Genomic DNA, 23,428 nt, shown 5'->3' with positions numbered 1-23,428 from the left:
TACCCCCAAAACCCATATATTTTTGGAAAGTACACATTCTACCGAATCTAAAATGGGTACCCATGCCTTTCTGCTCCAAACTACTGAGTCGCAAAGCTTTCCCACAATTGTCGGTTTTGGTGAAATATGTGAAAATTGCCTCAAACCTTCAACTTCTCAGCACCATATCACCCATGTATCGTTATGCACCAAGAAAAAGCACCCTAAATATGATTGCCAGGGTTCCTCCAAACAGTTTGGTGGCCCGTGTTCATAGGTTTACCAAAGTATCTGGCATTTAGAGGCCCCAAAATGAAGTTAGCGCATACAAACAGTCCCGTGGGTAACTTCAGCTAATGAAAAATCAACACATTGACTGCATTTTTGTGGGGTAAAAACACAGAAATATATGTTTACCCCCAAAACCCATATATTTTTGGAAAGTACACATTCTACCGAATCTAAAATGGGTACCCATGCCTTTCTGCTCCAAACTACTGAGTCGCAAGGCTTTCCCACAATTGTCGGTTTTGGTGAAATATCTGAAAATTGCCTCAAAGCTTCAACTTCTCAGCACCATATCGCCCATGTATCGTTACGCACCAAGATAAAGCACCCTAAATATGATTGCCAGGGTTCCTCCAAACAGTTTGGTGGCCATTGTTCCTAGGTTTACCAAAGTATCTGGCATTTAGAGGCCCCAAAATGAAGTTAGCGCATACAAACAGTCCCGTGGGTAACTTCAGCTAATGAAAAATCAACACATTGACTGCATTTTTGTGGGGTAAAAACACAGAAATATATGTTTTACCCCCAAAACCCATATATTTTTGGAAAGTACACATTCTACCGAATCTAAAATGGGTACCCATGCCTTTCTGCTCCAAACTACTGAGTCGCAAGGCTTTCCCACAATTGTCGGTTTTGGTGAAATATCTGAAAATTGCCTCAAAGCTTCAACTTCTCAGTACCATATCACCCATGTATCGTTACGCACCAAGAAAAAGCACCCTAAATATGATTGCCAGGGTTCCTCCAAACAGTTTGGTGGCCATTGTTCATAGGTTTACCAAAGTATCTGGCATTTAGAGGCCCCAAAATGAAGTTAGCGCATACAAACAGTCCCGTGGGTAACTTCAGCTAATGAAAAATCAACACATTGACTGCATTTTTGTGGGGTAAAAACACAGAAATATATGTTTACCCCCAAAACCCATATATTTTTGGAAAGTACACATTCTACCGAATCTAAAATGGGTACCCATGCCTTTCTGCTCCAAACTACTGAGTCGCAAGGCTTTCCCACAATTGTCGGTTTTGGTGAAATATCTGAAAATTACCTCAAAGCTTCAACTTCTCAGCACCATATCGCCCATGTATCGTTACGCACCAAGATAAAGCACATATGATTGCCAGGGTTCCTCCAAACAGTTTGGTGGCCATTGTTCCTAGGTTTACCAAAGTATCTGGCATTTAGAGGCCCCAAAATGAAGTTAGCGCATACAAACAGTCCCGTGGGTAACTTCAGCTAATGAAAAATCAACACATTGACTGCATTTTTGTGGGGTAAAAACACAGAAATATATGTTTACCCCCAAAACCCATATATTTGTGGAAAGTACACATTCTACCGAATCTAAAATGGGTACCCATGCCTTTCTGCTCCAAACTACTGAGTCGCAAGGCTTTCCCACAATTGTCGGTTTTGGTGAAATATCTGAAAATTGCCTCAAAGCTTCAACTTCTCAGTACCATATCACCCATGTATCGTTACGCACCAAGAAAAAGCACCCTAAATATGATTGCCAGGGTTCCTCCAAACAGTTTGGTGGCCATTGTTCATAGGTTTACCAAAGTATCTGGCATTTAGAGGCCCCAAAATGAAGTTAGCGCATACAAACAGTCCCGTGGGTAACTTCAGCTAATGAAAAATCAACACATCGACTGCATTTTTGTGGGGTAAAAACACAGAAATATATGTTTACCCCCAAAACCCATATATTTTTGGAAAGTACACATTCTACCGAATCTAAAATGGGTACCCATGCCTTTCTGCTCCAAACTACTGAGTCGCAAGGCTTTCCCACAATTGTCGGTTTTGGTGAAATATCTGAAAATTACCTCAAAGCTTCAACTTCTCAGCACCATATCACCCATGTATCGTTACGCACCAAGAAAAAGCACCCTAAATATGATTGCCAGGGTTCCTCCAAACAGTTTGGTGGCCATTGTTCATAGGTTTACCAAAGTATCTGGCATTTAGAGGCCTCAAAATGAAGTTAGCGCAGACAAATAGTCCTGTAGGTAACTTCATCTAATGAGAAATCAACACATTGACTGCATTTTTGTGGGGTAAAAACACAGAAATATATGTTTACCCCCCAAACCCATATATTTTTGGAAAGTACACATTCTACTGAATCTAAAATGGGTACCCATGCCTTTCTGCTCCAAACTACTGAGTCGCAAGGCTTTGCCAAATTTGGCGGTTTTGGTGAAATATCTGAAAATTGCCTCAAAGCTTCAACTTTCCAGCATCGTATTGTCCATGTATCATTACCAGCATAAAGCATCCTAAATATAAACATACGGGTCTACTAAATAGTTTGATGCCCAATGTGCATAGATATACCAAACTATGTGGCGCACAGAGACCCCCAAATGACAATACTGTATATACATTTTCACGGCTGACGCGCTGGCTGCTGCAATATAAGCACCTGGTGTGTGTATTATGCGACATTAGACCCGCCTAACAGTACAGAGACCACAGAAAACCATATATTTTCAGAAAGTACACATTCTGACGAATCCAATATGGGTAAATAAGTGTTTCTACTACAAACTGCCAAACTGCAAAGCAATGCTGAACATAACGGTTTTTATCAAATTTCTGAAAATCGTCACAAAGCTTGAATTTTACCCCATTATATGCCCCACATTTCGTAACTTATCAGCATAAAACATCCTAAATATGAACGCCAGGGGTCTACTGAACACTTTGATGCCCAATATGCATAGATATACCAAACTATGTGGCGCACAGAGACCCCCAAATGACAATAGTGTATATACATTTTCACGGCTGACGCGCTGGCTGCTGCAATATAAGCACCTGGTGTGTGTATTATGCGACATTAGACCCCCCTAACAGTACAGAGACCCCAGAAAACCATATATTTTCAGAAAGTACACATTCTGACGAATCCAATATGGGTAAATAAGTGTTTCTACTACAAACTGCCAAACTGCAAAGCAATGCTGAACATAACGGTTTTTATCAAATTTCTGAAAATCGTCACAAAGCTTAAATTTTACACCATTAAATGCACCACGTTTCGTAACGTATCAGCATAAAACATCCTAAATATGAACACCAGGGGTCTTCTGAACACTTTGATGCCCAATATGCATAGATATACCAAACTATGTGGCGCATAGAGACCCCCAAATGACAATAGTGTATATACATTTTCACGGCTGACGCGCTGGCTGCTGCAATATAAGCACCTGGTGTGTGTATTATGCGACATTAGACCCCCCTAACAGTACAGAGACCCCAGAAAACCATATATTTTCAGAAAGTACACATTCTGACGAATCCAATATGGGTAAATAAGTGTTTCTACTACAAACTGCCAAACTGCAAAGCAATGCTGAACATAACGGTTTTTATCAAATTTCTGAAAATCGTCACAAAGCTTGAATTTTACCCCATTATATGCTCCACATTTCGTAACGTATCAGCATAAAACATCCTAAATATGAACGCCAGGGGTCTACTGAACACTTTGATGCCCAATATGCATAGATATACAAAACTATGTGGCGCACAGAGACCCCCAAATGACAATAGTGTATATACATTTTCACGGCTGACGCGCTGGCTGTTGCAATATAAGCACCTGGTGTGTGTATTATGCGACATTAGACCCCCCTAACAGTACAGAGACCCCAGAAAACCAGATATTTTCAGAAAGTACACATTCTGACGAATCCAATATGGGTAAATAAGTGTTTCTACTACAAACTGCCAAACTGCAAAGCAATGCTGAACATAACGGTTTTTATCAAATTTCTGAAAATCGTCACAAAGCTTGAATTTTACCCCATTATATGCTCCACGTTTCGTAACGTATCAGCATAAAACATCCTAAATATGAACGCCAGGGGTCTACTAAAGTAGCTTTGGATAATTTTACATTTAATTACACTTCACGTATCAGCATAAAACATCCTAAATATGAACGCCAGGGGTCTACTGAACACTTTGATGCCCAATATGCATAGATACACCAAACTATGTGGCGCACAGAGACCCCCAAATGGATATATAGTAGATAAAATTTACAAGGCAAAACAAAATAAGGCAGTAAAGAGTGAAATGAAAAAAAATCCAATAAAACCACAAAAATCAATGTTTTTTTTCCAGAATAGTGTTATCGGCCATCAGAATCACAGTTTGAATATTTTAGCTGGGCCAAACAGGTTATACGGCTAGAAACAAGTGAACACAACATATGCAGAGCTGAAAATGCAATAAAATGGCTAAAAATTCAATAAAATGGCTAAAAATGCACCAAAATACCCAAAATTGCAATATAATCACCGAAATAACATACAAAAGATATTGCACAGTACGGTTAGCGAATACGCTATTCGTAATGGCAATAAAACATTTTTTTCAGCAAAAAAAAGAGACGATGCGATAAGAAAAAAAAAAAAAAAGCCACAATGCCATGTATGTGCGTGTGCGTGTGTACAAATGGTAAATTACATGTTATGTGCGCGTGTGTGCGTGTGCACGTGTGTGTAAGTGCAGTGAGTGTAAGTGACCCCCCCAATCCCCAAAAATGTATGTGTAAGTGTGTGTAAGTGTGAATCTAAGTGTGTATTACTGTAATAAGTGTGTGTTGGTGTGTTTGTGTGTGTAATTGTTGCACTAACCTGAAAAAGTTGCTGAAGACTGTTGCACACGATGTGGAGGGGTCCCAGGAAGACATCTGCGACGATCTGCGTGTCTCTGTGCTGTGGGGGCGGAGCTGGATGGCGCAGTGCAGGCTGCAGCAGCAGGACACGTAAGGAACACGTGCCTGCTGCTGTTTTTGGGCCCCTGGGCGATCGCGCCCCAGGGGCCACTCGATCCCCTGCTCTGCTCGTTGCCTAGGGGCAGGGGATCGAAGCGGAACGGAGCGAGCGGCTCTAACAGCCGCTCCTCCGCTCCAGAACCCGGAAGTGCTGCAGAACGTAGAATCTACGTTCTGTGGCATTTCAAGTTACTTTTCCACAGAACGTAGATTCTACATTCTGTGGCACTTAAAGGGTTAAAAAAAAAAAAATATGGATGACAGCAGAAATTGCTCCAAAACATTATATATATATATACACATACAGTTCAGGCTGTGGTGCACTCCAATCCAGCAGAGTTTTACTGCCTGGGTGCTGTCATATATAGTGCAGATAGTCGTGTTCCAAGGAATGACACACTCCAGGACTTCATAATGAGATCAAGCAAAATATATATATATCGTTCAGCATTAATGGTGCCAAATGGGAAAGCACCCCATACCAAGATATACATAATATACACTTTTCCTTCACTGTGCAGCACCAGACAATATCTTATTAATCTATGTATATACTGGAGTAATAAATAGCATTTAAGTTTGCTTACTATTCCCAGAGTCTTTAGTCCCTTCTGAAAGATCTCCACTTAGTTTTCCAGTTTCTTTCTTATCCTGTGACACACTGCTAAGATTTTTAGCCTGGCAATGCGATTCTGTACTATCAATGACAGTTAGGAGAGCTTCCAGAGAAAGCAGATGAGTGGTGTACAGTTGTCCAGAAACTGGAAAGGCATTCTGAAAGGCACAAAAAAAAAAGTAAAAAACATGAGGACTGTAGTTGTCCGTCATACTCACAAAATGTAAGCTTTTTTGTCTCCCCATAATCTCCATAATTTAATATGCATTAATGTGTTCAGTGAAATGCATGTATGAAAAAAATCACAATATATTTAAGAACCTTGGAAAGCAGTTTAGTGAGGTCTTCAAAAAGATTGGAGCAATAATAATCACAGTCATAGTTAATGTATAATTCCGTAACAAAGCTTGGGATTCTCCACAATTGCACTATTGCTTCAAGAGCCATTTCTTTCATCTCATAAGGCATCTTGGGGTTCTCGATAGTAATAATATCCATTAGCTTCTTTATGTACATCTGTAAAAATAGAAATTAGACTATGAGGAACCATTTGAAAGCCTATTAATAATAAAATAAAGAAATAATAAAAGATAAATTAAATGAAAATATTAAGCTAACATTTAATGCATGATTTTGTCCATTAGAAAATATAACACATTTACATCATAATTAAAGCAGCACTGTATGGCCTTCATCCTTACAATATAAAATAATTCATATGCATGCTTGGCAACATTTCTGTTTTAAAGTTTTTTGTACAAGCAGCCGAACACCACTTTTTTTCTTACTTTTCTAAAATGGAATTGTAATACAGTATATTACACATAATACCTATAAACAGATGGCCTTCTAGACAAAATGTACTGTGTCACGGCTTTATTTTTTCTTAAATAAAAAATTTGATCTAGAAGGTAATTAAATATCAATGCTCGCTACATGAACTCACCTCTAGCTGGAATTTCAAATGCTCCCTCATACCCTCAAACAAAAGAAAACACGCTCGCAAAGAAGCTGCATACAGATTTAGTCTCTCAATGCTCAGTAGCTGTGGATACATAAGACGTAGGGGTTATTACAATACCCCCAAGCAATAATACAAGACTGAATAATAATACTAAAAAAACAAACAATGGGAATAGAAAACAATCACTTAACTTTTCATTAACAATAGGATTTGTCTCATTGGTGAATTTCATTAACATTTAGTCAAAATACAACTCAATTTTACCAAAACAAAAAGAACAATTTTAATTTAAAAAGTACTGTAAAAATAAATGTTTAAGTATTATCTTAAAGGGGTTGTTCAACTTCAAACAATTTTTCAGTTTAGTTGTTTTCAGATAGTTTACCAGAAATAAAGACTTTTCCTATTTGTGATCGTTTTTCTTATATTGAAGTCTAATGATTTATTTTTCACCTTCTAAAGCAGCTCGGGGGGAGGGGTCACTGACTCTGTAACTGTTCTATATTGATACATTAGTTGATACATTTGTTATCTTTGTCCCTGCTGAGCAGAATCCCTGAGTTTCATTACAGGCAGCTATTACAATTGATACAATAGTTGCTAATACTCCACAGATACTGCTGAAAAATGTATCAACTAAATGTAGCAAATTGTAACAGTTCAGTGAATTCGAGGGAATTAAAAAAGTAAAAAAATTCGAAATTCAAAGTAATTTTTTGGATACTTTGACCATTAAAAGGATACTACGACTTTGAATTCAATTCGAAGTAAAATAGTTTGAATATTCGACCAGTCGATAATGGAAGTTCTGTCTCTTTAAAAAAACTTTGACTTCAATACTTCGCCAAATTAAACCTGCCGAAGTGCTATGTTAGCGATTTAATCGTTCGAGCGATTTTACTTCGATCGTTCGATGGCCAAATTTGGTGAGAAATACTTCAACTTCGATATTTAAAGTATTTTAATTCGAGGGTCGAATTTCTAAGTATTTATAACTTCGAAATCTGCCCCTAAAAGAACCTGCACAATTGCGCATGTTACATTTAGCGAGTGTTTAGCAGTTAAGCCAAAGAAGCTTGTCTGGTTCTGGACTAATTGTTCATGACATCAAGCTGCTGATAGAGGTCCGGAATAGCACTGAAGAATATTAGCGTTATAATAAAATTACTCGAAATTAAACATTAACAGGACTTGTGCCACATTACTTTGGATAATTTTACATTTAATTACACTTCAAGTGAATATTATTTTGAATGGATGATGGAAGTCATTTTATCTAGGACAATACAGTAGATTTATTATTCAGATACATTTTGAGAAATGTTATACCTGAAACAAGTGGCGGCAGAGTTCATCCTTTACAAGGCCTAAAAGCGAAACATAATTTTCAATAGGTGCAGACTCGAGAGCAGCTGTGATCAACTGCAAACCCATGTGTATCATTACTTCAGAGTTATGTCGATCATGGGGGTTGGTTAAAGAAATGAGAAAACGAAATAATTCCCGAATGCAGGGCAGTCCGTAAGGTACTAAGACTGTTCCTAGAAATAACATAAAGATGACATTTTTAAAAACTGCGCAAGGACCTCTAATACATCTGCTCAAACACACGTCATACTCCTATAACAAAAAAATTACTGCTCCATATGTTGCAGAGTAATAATGAAGACCCTGCTGTTGGGCATTACTAAAAACTTCAGAACATTCCAATTATAAGTAACTCTAAAACTACTGGAATGTTTAACTTAATATAGATTAAAAGGAAATAAAATTAAGCAAATTTCAATTATGCAAAAATACATTGTTTTAACTGCAATAAGATATCATATAGTTACCGTTTTTTGCATGCTACTGGTCAGCTAAAAGATGATTTACAAACATTAATGAATAAATTGCAGCACAGCCTTTACTGAACCAAAAAAAATATATAATATATATATATATATATATAATGATATATATATTATAACACTACATGATATTAAGTTTCAGAACACCTGTACCTGTTTGTTTCATTCTGGATACTTATGCCACCTTTTACGCATGCATGCATTTACACATGGTCTTTTTTTTTATGGCCTGAGTAAAAGGCCAATTCCATGCTATAAGTATCCCTTTTCCAAAAACAATTTCAGAGTTCACAAGGCTGAATATCAAAATCTTTATACAGACAGAAATTCCTCTTTAATAATAAGAGTTAGACCATGTAGATATCTCCTGAGATTAGTAGAATGGCAGGAATTGACTTTTAATTTATTTTACTTATATAGTGCCAACATATTCCACAGCAATATAGGGAGATTACACATCATTTATGTAGTCCCTGCCCCAGTGGATCTTACAATGCAAGGTACCTATCACATTAACATTGACTACTGTCATCTTTATCAGAGTCTGTCTGTATGTTCATGAAGTATGCAAGTAAACTGGAATGCCCAGGGAAAATGCAGACATGGTAAGACCAAACAAAATCCATGCAGTTACTATCCTTGCTAGAATCAAACCTAGGACCTCAGTGCAGCAAGACAGCAGAGCTTACCACTGAGCGACAATATATTCTCTGCAGGGGCACTGCGCCAATTAGGCGATTTGAGAAATTTGCCTCCTTGTAACTTTAAGAGCTGATTTTCCAGTTTTAAGGGGCCAGGATCACTCCTGATTCTCTGTACAATCCGTGCAATATGTTTGAGAAAAGACTACGTTACACTGTTTTTCTTTGCTCGATATACATTGTAGTTTTCTGATAAAACCAAGACTAAAACCATACCATTTAAATTTAGTACAAGCTCCTTGCCCAACAATTAAGCAATTGTATAACAAAAACCTCGTGCCTATAGTTTTCTTAGAAGGGTACCCAATGAGCAGAGTGTGTAATGCTCGATCATATAAACATAATATATCACAATGATATAATTATTGGTTTACAGATTAATAACAAACCTTCTTTCTGTGAAGACTGGGTAAATCTCACTCCCCTGGGATTGACATAATCCATATCATGGACTGAAGCAGAATCTGACTGGTCAGCCAATGAAACATTGTCATCTAATACTTCTGGTATGGATTCCACAGAAGCAGAATATGTATGTCTTTCCATCAGATCCTCAATCTTTAAAAAAATGTTAACAGAAAAATGTGATACTTAGACAAGAAAAAAAAGAAAACAAAAAAAAGAAAAATACATATTTCTTGAGCTGCACAGATAAATTAAAACGATTCTATGTGTGTTTTTTGCGAGAGTTCAGATAATCCCCGCATGATGGACTCCAGAATATTTGTACACTGGAAATATAATTATCTGCCTCGCAAGGACCAACAATGGAGTAGCTTATATTTCCATGTTTAGCTGAAGAAATAACAAAAAACATTTTGTGTCATTAAAGCTATAGACAAAAAGCATGTTCAGCCTTTGTGCATTTCTGTTTTACTAATTTAGCCTACACAATGTTATACCTTATCATCATCCTGGTTTTGCTTTTCAGAAAGGCACACATCTCCTGCTTGCTGAATGGTAGAAAGAGAAGAACTTGCATGATCCAGTTCAGAAAGGTCCTCTTTGGATGTTGCCTGAGACAACACTTCTACACCGCTATCCGTTGTAGGACTCACTACAGCAGATGTTGCCTCTGAACTTTCTCCTGATATGGGAGAGTTACCATCTGGAGAAGCAGCATCAATAAAAGGAACCTCACCTGCAAGCAAGATATAGAAAAAAATAAACAGTTTGATAAACCCAATATGAGCATTTTCGATAAAAGCAACATTAGAATTCATAAAGTACATTATACAGGTACGGGACCTGTTATCCAAAATCCTTGGGACCTGGGGTCTTCCAGTTAACAGATTTGGTAAATTAGATCTTCATACCTTAAGTCTACTAGAAAAACCTTTACACATTACATAAACCAAATAGACTGGTGTTGCCTCCAATAAGGATTAATTATATCTTAGTTTGGATCAAGTACAAGGTACTATTTTATTATTACAGCGAAAAAGGAAATCATTTTTTAAAAGTTGGATTATTTGGATAAAATGGAGTCTATGGGAGATGGCCATTCCGTAATTCTGAGCTTTCTGGATAACTGGTTTCCATATAACGGATCCCATACCGGTCATATCAAATCTTTTATTTTTACACTGAACTGTCAAAGATCTGAGGTTAGGGCAGTGGTTAATAAGCTATGGGACTGGTCCCCTGCATCAGTGGCAGGAGTCTTATCCTGAAGGTTAGTTAGGGGGAGATTTGGGTTAAACACTTGCTGCTAATTTGCTGTCAAAGATATTCTTGTAACTATGGCTGAATGGTTGATACAAATTTTTTAATCTGTAAAACCGTTATAATCTAAAAAGGCCATGAGCAATGGTTGGTATATCAAAGGCACCTCAAACTAATAAAGAATGACTACTAGGTTAGGGGGTAATGAATAGACATTTAGGGCGCAGGTGTGTGTAGAATAAGGTTTTTTCTGAGCATGGGATACCCCACTAGAATACATTTTCTTGAGAGTTGTAATATTAGATGGATAAGCAGAATGTTAAGTACACTTTAAAACATATAAAACATTAAGCAAAAGTAATCAACCATAACAAATCTTGATCTATGTAATATCAGCTACACTAAAATAAGGTTGGTAATTATCTTTTTACTTTTTTGTGCGTTAATGAACAAATAAAAAAAAAAAACAGATTTTGATATTTTTCTAAATTATGTGAAATTAATTAGTAATTAAAGTTATACCAGTTAGGTTAGTAGTAATTGTGGTGCCATTAACGACTGGTTGCTGTGAGGAGGGTTCAGCTGCTGCCATAGCTTTGGTAACGTGACGTGGCTGCCTAGGAGACTTCTTCTGCTTCTTCCACTTTGAGGAGTCGCTCATTCCTCCAGCTCTCATTTTCAACTGTTAATATAATGAACAATTGTTTAAATTCATTTTGTATACAACCTTTTTGAAGGATTACCAAACCCTGGCATCAAGTTTTCTTTGTATCTCTTACTCTCATTTCAAGGAAATATTATGGTAATGCAACATAGCTATTAGTAAATAAAAGTACTAGCATAAACCTTATGAGGGAGATAGATTTACTTTTTCACCATTTATAAAATTCAATATTCAACTAATCTGAAAACACTGCATAGTACTCTTGCACTGAAAATCACTTAGTACCCTAAATAGTAAAAATGAATTTCAAGCTGATAAAAAGAAATACAGGTAACCAACAAAATCATAATTCATTTATTTTAGTACTAACATCATTGGATGTAAAATCCCTTAATAAAAGAAATAATGACCAGATTCCATTCATTTGTGGACTCTATTGAATTTATTTAGAGGTGATGCAATAACACTCCTATAGTTAAGATTTGTAAAAAAAATATATATATATAACTAAATAAAAGAATTATAACCAACCCAAATAAATCTAAACAATTTAGATTAAAAAAAAATCTATGGAGAACATATGTTAATCTTCTGTTAGGCCTGTAGATAACACTCGCCTGAAACACAGGATGTATTTTTATGAAGAGATTCTGATTTGCAGGGGAAGGTTCTTAAGTTTGACTCTTGAAAGGGAAATATTTAGTATTTATGTTCTCCCCAAGTCTGTGTGAGTTTCCAAATTGATCCCAGTTTGTTAGAATGTTAATATGTACTACAAAATAAAATCCAAACATATATTTTAAAGAAGCCTAGAGCAAGTAGATCTGGAACAACATAATTTCTTACCACAGTCACCAGATGTTTTATTGTGTGTTTTACCAAAGGACTGAATTAAATGTAAATACAAAACCCAAGAGAAAACATTACACCAATCCAACTTTAGAATTCAGCATATAAAGTGAGGACACTAGACTGCATGCATATCTATAAATATTTCTGTTCTCTACAGAACTACATTAAACACTGGCTTATACTTTAAACTTCAATCTTCAGCAAGAGAGGAAATATATATATATTTTCTTTCCCTGACGAAGGCTTCTGTGCGGAGCCGAAACGTTGGATCACCAATAAATCTCCACTTTCATTTGAATTATTGACTTGATGTATTTCCTTGGAGTGCTGTCAATCCCTGCATTTTGTCTATATATATATATATATATATATATATATATATATACATACATATACATATATATATATATATATATATATACATACATATACATATACATATATATATATATATATATATATATATACACACACACAAAAAGTCCAACATGTGTATTGCACACTCCCTGAAAAATAGTGATTAAGCTGTACTGGGTGCGTTCTCAAAATGTGGTGAGTCACTCCACTAAAAATATGTATATTGTCCAACGAGATCGCACACCATGATATAAAAGTTTAAAACATAGCGTTTATTTTGTAAGCATAAAAACAGCCAAGGTAAATATATGGAGATCTATGCAACGTTGCGGGTGCTTGTTGCTCCCTTTATCAAGCCGGTCTCCATGTAGTATTAGGACTACAGTTCCCAGAAGCTCACTTAAGCCTTGTGGCGTCCCATGTGGTCGGGATGACGTCACCTTTGTGCGCAGATACGCAGCGTAAATAAGCAGCGTTTGTGCGCAGGCAACAATGTCAGCGTGAAGGCGTAAATTCCCTCACCATGGACGTTTCAACAGTGGACACCATTTTGGAAATGGGCTAAATATGTACAACACTACACACAGATAGAAGAATAGCCAAAATACATACATAGATAATGTATTCCCTGTTTGTTGTTGGATAAGTAAAGGTAGCTCCAGTTAGAACAAACCGGCATTGTGCACATCCCCTACATTGAAACGTACCCACCTTTGGGGGCCCCATAAAGGTGTATTGTCTGGGTGAAGGTTTTATTTCTGCCTGTGTAACTTTTGTGCCTATATTACAACCCTTTCTAAAGGACAACATAGGCTTTGGTTCAAATTCTGAAATTGTGGCATAAGCATCCCTCAGCAAATACCAATGCTTCCATAAAATGTGTCGAAAATGATCACTTTGTGAATGATATTGCCCAACAGTTTTGTTTCTATAAGTTGTTCTCTTCAAATTTTCTCTGGCTTTGTTTAGGCTAGTATCCAAAATTTCTTGTGGGTAACCTCTATCTGATAATTTGCCTTTGACATCTAGAAAAGCAATTTCCTGGAGGCTAGCATTCATGGTAAATTTATATTGTCATGGGCTTCATTAATTGCATCCCGGAAGGCGTGCAAGGAAGCCAAGTCGCCCCGCCATAGGAGGAACACGTCATCAATGTACCGCCACCAAGCCAAACAATGGCTGGCAAACAGTCCATCGGTATAGACGTGTCCCTCCTCAAACCAACTCATAAATGAGTTGGAACATGCAGGGGCCACATTGGATCCCATGGCCGTCCCCCGGAGTTGCAAGTAGAATTGGTCCCAGAAATCTGAAATTATTTCTATGTAAAATAAAGCTTAATATTTCCAGGAAAAAAGAAATCTCTTTGGGGCTCTTTTAGATCCACGTCAATACTCGCAACAGTTTTCTGCCAGTCTCTAAACATTGTATAGAAAAGGGACACACAGCGGAGGATCTAAATTTTAGGGTTATCCAGCAAGTGCCCCAACCTCGTAGGGGAGGTGACAGGGTACTCCTATTGAAAAAGACAGAAGTTTAATGGATACATAGGTTAAAAACATTTAGCCCATTGGGCTTGAATAAGGATTTTGACCTTCATTTATTCATCAATTAGTTATCCCTTTGAGATACGTATGGCATTTGTTTTTTTTCATGCATTTTGTGTAAACTATCTCTATTCCTTCAAAGACATTCACAATCATGCCAATATTATCTATATATGTATTTTGGCTATTCTTCTATCTGTGTGTAATGTTGTACATATTTAGCCCATTTCCAAAATGGTGTCCACTGTTGAAACGTCCATGGTGAGGGAATTTATGCTGACATTGTCGCCTGCGCACTAATGCTGCATTTACGCTGTGTGTCTACGCACAAAGGTGACGTCATCCCGACCACATGGGACGCCACAAGGCTTAAGTGAGCTTCTGGGAACTGTAGTCCTAATACTACATGGAGACCAGCTTGAGAAAGGGAGCAGCAAGCACCTGAAACGTTGCATTGATCTCTATCTGGATGAGTATATTTAAGCGTACCTTGGCTGTTTTTATGCTTATGAAATAAACAACATGTTTTAAACTTTTTAATGGTGGCGATCTCATTGGACAATATATATATAGATATATATATATATCTATATCTATCTATATCTATCTATCTATATCTATCTATTGATATATATATATCTATCTATATCTATATATCTATATATCTATATATATATATATATATATATATATATATATATATATATATATATTTATAAGCAACAGTATGACATTTGTTATTCTGATCTGCTTAGTTCCTGAACAATAGATCTTTCTGTAATGAGGAGAACCATGCTTTAAGGCTCCTAAAAACATTTAGGCATTATAAAAAAAAAAAAAAACTGATTGTTTGCCATCAGCATGGATTAATCCTATCTTATTTACCATCAAGTGCAAGATACTGTACTGTCTTATAGAAAAAAGCAGATTACTCTGCAGGAAATTACATTCGAGTATTTTAGAGTTTATTGGATCATGGGTTTTCGGTTAATAGATCTCACAACAGTGCTTTACACATGGAATGAAACTTTGGGCTATATTGGTGTATTTCTAACATTGTGTAACATTATAGAGAATAGTTTGTTACAAAAAATCTTAACCCAGAAAAGTGTGCTTTAGTAGTAATGAACAAAGTGCTGCTGTTTTGGTAGGAATGCTGTACCTCTGCAAGACAACATTATCACATAATTTATATATCGTACATCATATGAATCTTTCCTCTTCAGTCACTTTTAAGGAAGTTTTTCTTTCCTTCTTGTAACAGGGGCATGCTACCCAAGTGCAGAACTCGAATTCAGAATAAAGACAAAAACCAATCTTAGAAACAAATAAATAATAATGTTTAGCAAGCCTGTTATAGGGGTGGAGAAAGTGGTTTACAAGCCTTCTTACCTGAACACGTTTGTTTTTCCAAAAGATATTGTAAGCCTCAAGGAAAAATGGCATATGCTATAATTAGTAGCTCGCTCAAAAAAAACTACAGTTTAAACAATTGCAGTGCGAACAGGAGACTGATCAACACACCAAGACGTGAAGGTTAGGGCAACACAGCATGCATACTGAAAGGAAGGCACTCTGAATATATATTTTATGTCGAAGAGATTTTTTTTAGCCTAAACCATAAATTACAGCAAGAACTGACTACACCTCCGGTTATGGATAGGAGACAATGTTCTTGCACTTGATTATCTACCATGACTAATGTCACCAAGCATCAGCTCTATGCTCAACCCATTCTGATAAATGTGACTTATGTGAATACCACTTTACCTGCCACTGTAGCCTTTCAGGCTTAATGGACAAGTTAAGTGTAAATCACCGAAGGTGCCAGTTTGTTGGCTGGTGCTGCTCTTTGCTGAAAATCCAACTCCAACTTGAGTCTGTTTGGGTCATGTGTATGTGCAGTATAGCAGGGCTGAATTTTGGTTCGGTGCGTCCTGTGCACCAGACTACCCCTTTTGGCTATCAATGCATGCGCAGTATGATTTTCATACTATGCATTTGTCAATTAACAAAGGAACTGGTACCCACCTTTCCTCTCGGCTTCAGTGTTTGGTGGTGGGTGGAATTTTCTCATGCACATGCCAGGTGTCTATATAAAAATACAGTGCTGCAGTATAGAAAAATTGTAGATTTTACTTTAAAGCAAAAGCATTTTGTCCTGACAGCCACAAGGGACCACTGGTAATTCAATAAGAATAGAGGCGTGGCCCTGGCAGAATATAGCCTGGTCGGTTATACTTCCAAGGAAGTGGAGCATCTGCAAAAGGTCCAAGATTAGCAATCTGAACCTAACAAATTGGCACCCCCAGTGATTTACATTTTCCTCATCATTTAACAGTTAGACACAAACCCATACCCTGCTTTATGCAATTTCTTACTGCATCCTCGAGTCTAAATTTAAAAGAAAGCCACAAAAGCAAAAAACGACACTATTTTGCACTTTAGACACTGTTCAGTTCAAAACCAGAACAGGAGATATACCAGCCAGAACAAATGGGCCTAAAAGTAAACCTTATTTACTTAACTTACTAAGAATAGAATATGACAGGTCATACTCTTGATTGCAACGTTACTAAAAGTTTTGGCTATTCCAGAAAAATCCTAAATGACTTGAAGCAAGATATATTAAGAAAAGTCAACAGATATAAGGTTTTAGCAGATACGTTTTAACAGTTCTGCTGCAGGGGGATTCTTTTTCTTACATTTTTAACAGAGACAGATCAATCAGTTCTTCCCCTGCTTGATTTTAACTAAAATTTATGTTGCCCCTAAAGGCTGTGAAAACACAAACAAAAACTTCACAATTACATTGTGCTAAGGATGCATATGGGAAATTTGTGCAATAATAGTAAATGCCCATAAAAAAGTAAAAAATTTGCAGGACTTAAAACAAGTTTTGGTAATTCGAACGGGCTTGAGAAGTCTTACATATTTTTGAGAAATACGCCCCTAAAACTCTGTTAAGAATCATACTAGAAATGGCTCTACTCTGAGAGGAGAAGACATGCAAAGCTAATGCGCATCTAAGTAAGACATCAAGTTTATTAAACTTCCAAGTACTTTTCCCATGACATAGGACCCTGCAGCACAATTTACTAAATATGTCTGTAATACTTTAAATGGTACAGCTTTTAGTGTGCATAGAGCATTCTACGTCAGAATCTTTGTACACATACAGATTAATAAGAGCTATTCCATGCCACTTGCATCAGCAGATATATTCTGCACAGACAATAAGTTTCATTTCTAGGGTAGCATAACATTTAAACAGGTTAATATCTATATGTATATGAATTGCCAAGAAAATCCACTGGGTTTTTAACTATCCTTAGATAAAACAGAAATTCCCACCCGGCTGACAGCAGTGAATGAAGGATTAAAGCTTGGAGCAAGGCAGTTTTGTGATTGTTAATTCTTGTGTAGTTAGGTTATCCATATAAAGGAATGAACCTATGTCTAGATTCCAGCTGTATGATTCCAAACACAGCAAAACCCCTTTGCTTCATGCATCCGCCAAAAAGCCATGCCAAAGAGTTAAAGACCAGAATGGAAAAATGACCAGGGAAGCATACAAGCTATACATAAAAGGGTCCTGTGTCTCTGCAGCACACTGTAAGGAAAAGGAGGAGGAGGACAGTGACCTTCAGGCTCTTAAAAAAGAAGTACCCTCTCTAACTGGTTCAGGTTTTTGGACTGTTCACCACTATTAAGCTCCATTTTGCAGAGTAGACATGGAGAGATCTGCGGAAAACAGGTAAATGCATGATTTTAAGAGAGCAAAATAAAGCACAAACGGAAACCAAAGAAAAAGCACACAAAAAGACAGACCTATACAAGACTGCAGACGAAATGCAACATATACAAGAATATCTGAAAACAGACTTCCTGCTTGAGTTGGAAAAAACAGGTGGTTCAATCCCGTTACCAACGAAAGTTATTAAAGTCAAAAATCTACACATAACAATATCATCAGTAACTAAACGTATATATTTTTTTTTTTTACTTCAGCCAAGTATAAAAATTGTTTTATACACAGTTATACCTGGTGAAGTGTAAAGCATGCTCCCATAAATCCACCCATACATTTAATTTTTTCCATTTTCAATGTACAATACATGACAGAACTGAACTGACAGTATTATGAAGAAACACTATATGCAGTCCTCAATTGCTCTGACCAATGGAGGAATTGAGTTCCTCATTACAGTCATGCCAGTTCACTTAAATTAGAGTTTGCATCCACGATAATTCAAAGCTTCAAAGAAGCCACAATGGTGCATAACTATAAACCCAGGGACATGCTGCAAATTTGTCACCGACAAATCTCCACATTTTTATTTTTTAATAATAATATAGGATAGGTAGCTACTAGGACGGTAGTGCAGATCTGATTTATGACACAAATCTGAACTCTATTGGGCTCTTATTTCAATGTTGTTACAATATATGCACAATCCATCAATTTCATACATGCAAAGCAAACTTAGCAAACGATAAGCAAGGTTATACATAAAATATTTGTATAGTCTGGATAAACATTGAAATGCCAAAGAATATGTTAAAAGGTACTATACATTAAATATTTGTTGTAACTTAGCTGATTTATCATATGGGGCCTATGCTATGGTGTAAAAAGTACCTGAATGGTACATCAGGAAATTTCTTTAGCATAGCTTGTCCTTAGTTGGGTCTTTAGTTGGGTTATAGAATTAAAACTGCATTTTGTGAATGTGTCATGCATCATACCCATTGCCAATCTATTTCACATATCAGATATTTTATTTAAATGAATTTGTACTAGGGTGCTTAAAGGGAACTATTGCGAAAATAAAAATTTAATAGAAGCTTCAGCATAAAGAAATAAGTAGTTTTATAAAATATTTAATTAAAAATTCTGTACCATTTGTGTAATAATCAAGTTTATCTTTACTATTACTCTCTCGGCATCTGATTCTCTTCATTCTCTCTTCCTGCAGCAGTTGGGTGTCAGATATTCATTGACTGATAAATCCAATATATTTTATGGGGGGGAAGCTCCTTTTGCATAGAAGATATATTAGAGCTCATGCTATTAAAGTCACCAGAGATCATGTCTCTCTACATGCAGGATTTGTGAAAAAGGCATTTGTTTTAGATTTTGTTTGTACTGGAATCAGTGGAGAGAGCTCTATTACATCTACTAGGATTGTAAATGCACTCAGAAAAGCAGTCTGAGCAATTTGACATTTAGGGGTATATTTCCATTTAACTATAAAGGAAATGCATATCTGCCCAGAGAGTCACCAACACCTTACCCAACAGGTTAGAATATTAAGATGAGAGATGGACCGTAGCTTTTTGCAAATGACTGAAACATGGTTATGTCAGATGACATTTTTGTTCTTAGAGCTGCTACATCGGTAACCGGTATAATTTACCAATTATCTGGAAACCCCAGACTGAAACATGGGAATCATGCCTGAAGGTATTTATATACTCCTCTTTTTTTAGTTGGAGTTAATACTCATGCAGATAACATACCAAAAACAAAAAAAAATTGAATACATATATGCCAAACTCCCAAAGCAGTGCGTGATTTTATGATCAAAAAAGACAACTTAATACAATCCCAGTTGAGATCTGAATATTGGTTCTTTGATTGTACATGAAAATATCTAATTTATATATAAATATATAAAAAAAAGCATCTAAATTTTTATTAGGGAGCAAAATGTAAGTACCTAGCAGTTGATGCAATAAGGGAAAACCTATTGTAGATAAAACCATGAATAATCAGCGCAGAAGGTACTGACATTCTCACCTGGAGAATTATTACTGAATAAAAACAGTGCACTGTTCATTACTACAAAACACAGTTACACATAAAGAAGACAGTTATGCTAAATAACTGCCAACCCTGAAAATCACAATTTAGAAACAGTAATCACACCTTTTTCATGTTAGTTCCAATGTAACTCTTTGCTTCTTCCTTAAATTGTGGTAACCTGAAAAATAAAACAAATTGCTGTCAAACTCAACTGTCTTGGTTCTTTGAGGCACATTCACTGGATTAATATATGTTACTACTTGAGTAGTGCATTCAATTTAATCCAATATATTTTGATGAAATATCAATAACCAGTTGCCCCGGCCTTTGCTTCATAACTATAGGTAGATTGTTTTCATGGGGCTGGTGTTATGAATGCTAACATTATACCGCTGCCTTTAATAAAATTAGAAGAAAGCCGAGACCAAGAAGAACAAAAATCACACACATACAGACACAAGTTAATAGGAATATCAGATTCCACCGGTGTCAGTATGGCATTTTGTGCCACCGAGAAAGGCACTTACATTATGAATTGGAGCTTGCGGTCGTGACACACAGAGATAATTGAGTTTTGAAGGTCAGTGTTTTGCAGTTGCAATTACGAATTTTCACCTGCCTGATTTGTAATCCAATAACATATCATTAAAAAAAACAGGTTTCTTGAATGCCAGATCTAAATATTTTTTCAGCTCCTCGGTGTCTGATACTACAACATCAGCAGCAATGACAATACCTTTATTCTGGGATATAAGAGCTAGATGTTAACAACTTGGCTTGCACAATAAAATGGCAATTTGTGAAACTTTTTTTCTTAACCCATCCAACAAAAGCAAGAAGGTTTAATAGCTATTCTTGGAGGCATATAATCTTTTTTCCCCCAAGTCTAGGGGCAATAAACAAGAAGCTTACTGAACGGAACTGTGGCAAATTCTCTTGTGAAGCAGAAATTGATAGGTTGAAGAATCTTGTTAATTAAACATTAAGGGGCAGATTTATTAAGGTTCGAGTTGTGTTTTCAACAAAATTTCAATTTTCAAGGTTATTTTTGTGTCAATGAATTTTTCAGGTTAAAATAAAACTCAAGTTTGCTAAATTTATTATACCCCGTCCATGGACATTGCTCACATCCGAAAAAATACACCATCAAAAACCTGACACGGTCATGTAGAAGTTAATGGTAGAGTTCCCTTGAACCATTTGAAGATGTTAATAGCCTTCATGATGTTGAATTTTTTTCGGAGGATTTAGCTCGAAAACTCGATCAATTCGATCTATTTGAGCTTTTCCCTGCAGAAAACTACATTAGAGTTTTCAGGTTGTTTTCCCCGAGTTCGCTGATTTTATTTTTTCCATTCAAGTGTGTTCTTAAATTAGAAATCATTTGAGTTGAGTTAGTTCGAGGTCTAAAAAAGCTCACATAACTCGACCTTTGATAAATAATCCCCTTAATAGGTCAGATTTGCTAATTTTTTTTCCCTTTAGGTTGGTTTTTGTTATCCACTTTTTTTTTAATCTCAAATGACAAATGCTTTTGTGGGGGTGGAAAAACATAATTATCAACTTGTTTGCATGCTGAATATACACACTACACCCATTGACTATGCTTAAGCACTCTTCATTCAACAGCTCTACTGTCAGCACATCTGTCCACAGAACATTTTTCCGGTAGCCTTCTGACCTATCCATGTGGTCTAAAAGGAGTGGTTCACCTTTAAGCTAACTTTTTGTATGTAATAGAATTACCAATTGTAAATCGCTTTTCAAATGATCATTAATTATTTATTTTTTATAGTTTTTTTTTTCTTTTTTTTAACTATTTGTCTTTTTCTTCTGACTCTTTACAGCTTTCAAATAGGGGTCACTCGTCTCATAAAAAACAAAAACAAATGCTCTGTAAAGCTACAAATGATGTTATTGCTACTTTTTATTACTTATTTTTCTATTCAGACCCTCTCCTATTCATATTCCTCTTTTATTCAAATCATTTGTATGGCTGTTGGGGTAATATGAACTGTACTAACCATATTGCTGAAATTGCAAACTGAAGAGCTGCTGAATAAACAGCTAAATAACTCAAAAACCACAATACAAAAGGAAACAAATTGCAGTGAATTGAAGTCACCCCAGCATCATACTAAAAGTAAACTGAAAGGTGAACAATCCCTTTAAGCAAACTAAACAAGCAGCATTTGTCTTTATTTTTCTGGCCAACCAAAATGTGATGTGATTGTAGATTATGGGGTAAATTTACTAAGCGGTGCGAATTCGCCATCGACGGCTTTGCAGCCATCGCAACACTTCGCCAGGCGAAAATTCGGCGAGATGCGCAAATTGATTGCGGAGTTTCGTCCCAGGCAACGGAGGCTGGCGATTTTTTACTAGCGTTACTTCAGCAATGCGAGCAAATCAAAGCGAAGATGCGCTAGCGTTCAATTCTGCCTAGCGCAACTTTATTAGTGGTCTTCGCTCAGGCTAATTTGCATATGGCTGGAAATTTAAAGATGAATGGAGGTCTGTATGATACATGTTGCAGCTTATACATTACTTTAACACTGATAACTACACAAGTCCAGGGAACCTTAATAAAGTCAAAAGAGTTGTTTAAAGCCAAAAAACCTTGGTAGGGCTCATCTGGGCCATGCATGTGCCATTTCAGTGTTATTTTTAGGGATGCACCGAATCCAGGATTCGGGATTCGGCCAGAATTCTGCTTTTTCTGCAGGATTCGGCCGAATCCTTCTGCCCGGCCGAACGAAATCCGAATTTGCATATGCAAATAAGGGGCGGGGAGGATAATCACGTGACTTTTTGTCACAAAACAAGGAAGTGAAAAATGTTTTCCCCTTCCCACCACTAATTTGCATATGCAAATTACGATTCGGATACGGTTTGGTATTCGGCCGAATCTTTCGCGAAGGATTCGGGATTCAATCCAAAATAGTGGATTCGGTGCATCCCTAGTTATTTTCAGTGGTCGACAACAATGCCCCATGGACTGTAACAGAGTGTGTCACAAAAATCATTATGTGAAATTAGCCTTTAAAAAATAATCAATCTTAATATGCCTGTATTGTTTTAATGATTAAATAATTAAAAGTTATATTACTGCTTAAATTAAAAAACAAATGGCAGATGATAAAGCAGTACATAAAGGGAAAGAGTTTTTATATTATTGAGATTAAGAGAGAGAAATTAAATAAAAATTAGGTAAAACAATATATAATGCCAAGTTAAATTAACTGTCAAAGTATGCCGATTTAGCTTATATAAATATTTCTTTTGTTCTTTTCAGTACTTAAACAATAAAGCATAATTAGTTTGGAATAATGATTGA

The 23,428-nt window shown here is 36.4% G+C and overlaps 1 protein-coding gene across 9 annotated transcripts in view; it reads right to left on the bottom strand.

Annotated features, from left to right (window-relative positions):
* gbf1.L (golgi brefeldin A resistant guanine nucleotide exchange factor 1 L homeolog) overlaps nucleotides 1-23,428 on the bottom strand; it is a 170,055-nt gene that overhangs the window by 59,827 nt on the left and 86,800 nt on the right. For 6 of the 9 annotated variants that reach the window (XM_041568839.1, XM_041568838.1, XM_041568841.1 and 3 more), the window contains 10 exons: nucleotides 20,215-20,269; nucleotides 17,952-18,026; nucleotides 15,675-15,710; nucleotides 11,385-11,544; nucleotides 10,100-10,338; nucleotides 9,587-9,755; nucleotides 7,976-8,187; nucleotides 6,629-6,727; nucleotides 6,004-6,198; nucleotides 5,654-5,840 (listed from right to left, as the gene is read on the bottom strand). In XM_041568839.1, coding sequence (XP_041424773.1) covers nucleotides 5,654-5,840; nucleotides 6,004-6,198; nucleotides 6,629-6,727; nucleotides 7,976-8,187; nucleotides 9,587-9,755; nucleotides 10,100-10,338; nucleotides 11,385-11,544; nucleotides 15,675-15,710; nucleotides 17,952-18,026; nucleotides 20,215-20,269 — 1,427 coding nt within the window. The remainder of the gene's footprint in view (nucleotides 1-5,653; nucleotides 5,841-6,003; nucleotides 6,199-6,628; nucleotides 6,728-7,975; nucleotides 8,188-9,586; nucleotides 9,756-10,099; nucleotides 10,339-11,384; nucleotides 11,545-15,674; nucleotides 15,711-17,951; nucleotides 18,027-20,214; nucleotides 20,270-23,428) is intronic. The other 3 variants (XM_041568843.1, XM_041568845.1, XM_041568846.1) reach the window with 1 other exon arrangement.

The sequence above is a fragment of the Xenopus laevis genome, chromosome 7L (genome assembly GCF_017654675.1).
Source record: "Xenopus laevis strain J_2021 chromosome 7L, Xenopus_laevis_v10.1, whole genome shotgun sequence".
Taxonomy (NCBI): domain Eukaryota; kingdom Metazoa; phylum Chordata; class Amphibia; order Anura; family Pipidae; genus Xenopus; species Xenopus laevis.
Note: the sequence above shows the minus strand (reverse complement) of the source record. Positions and strands in the feature narration are given on the sequence as shown.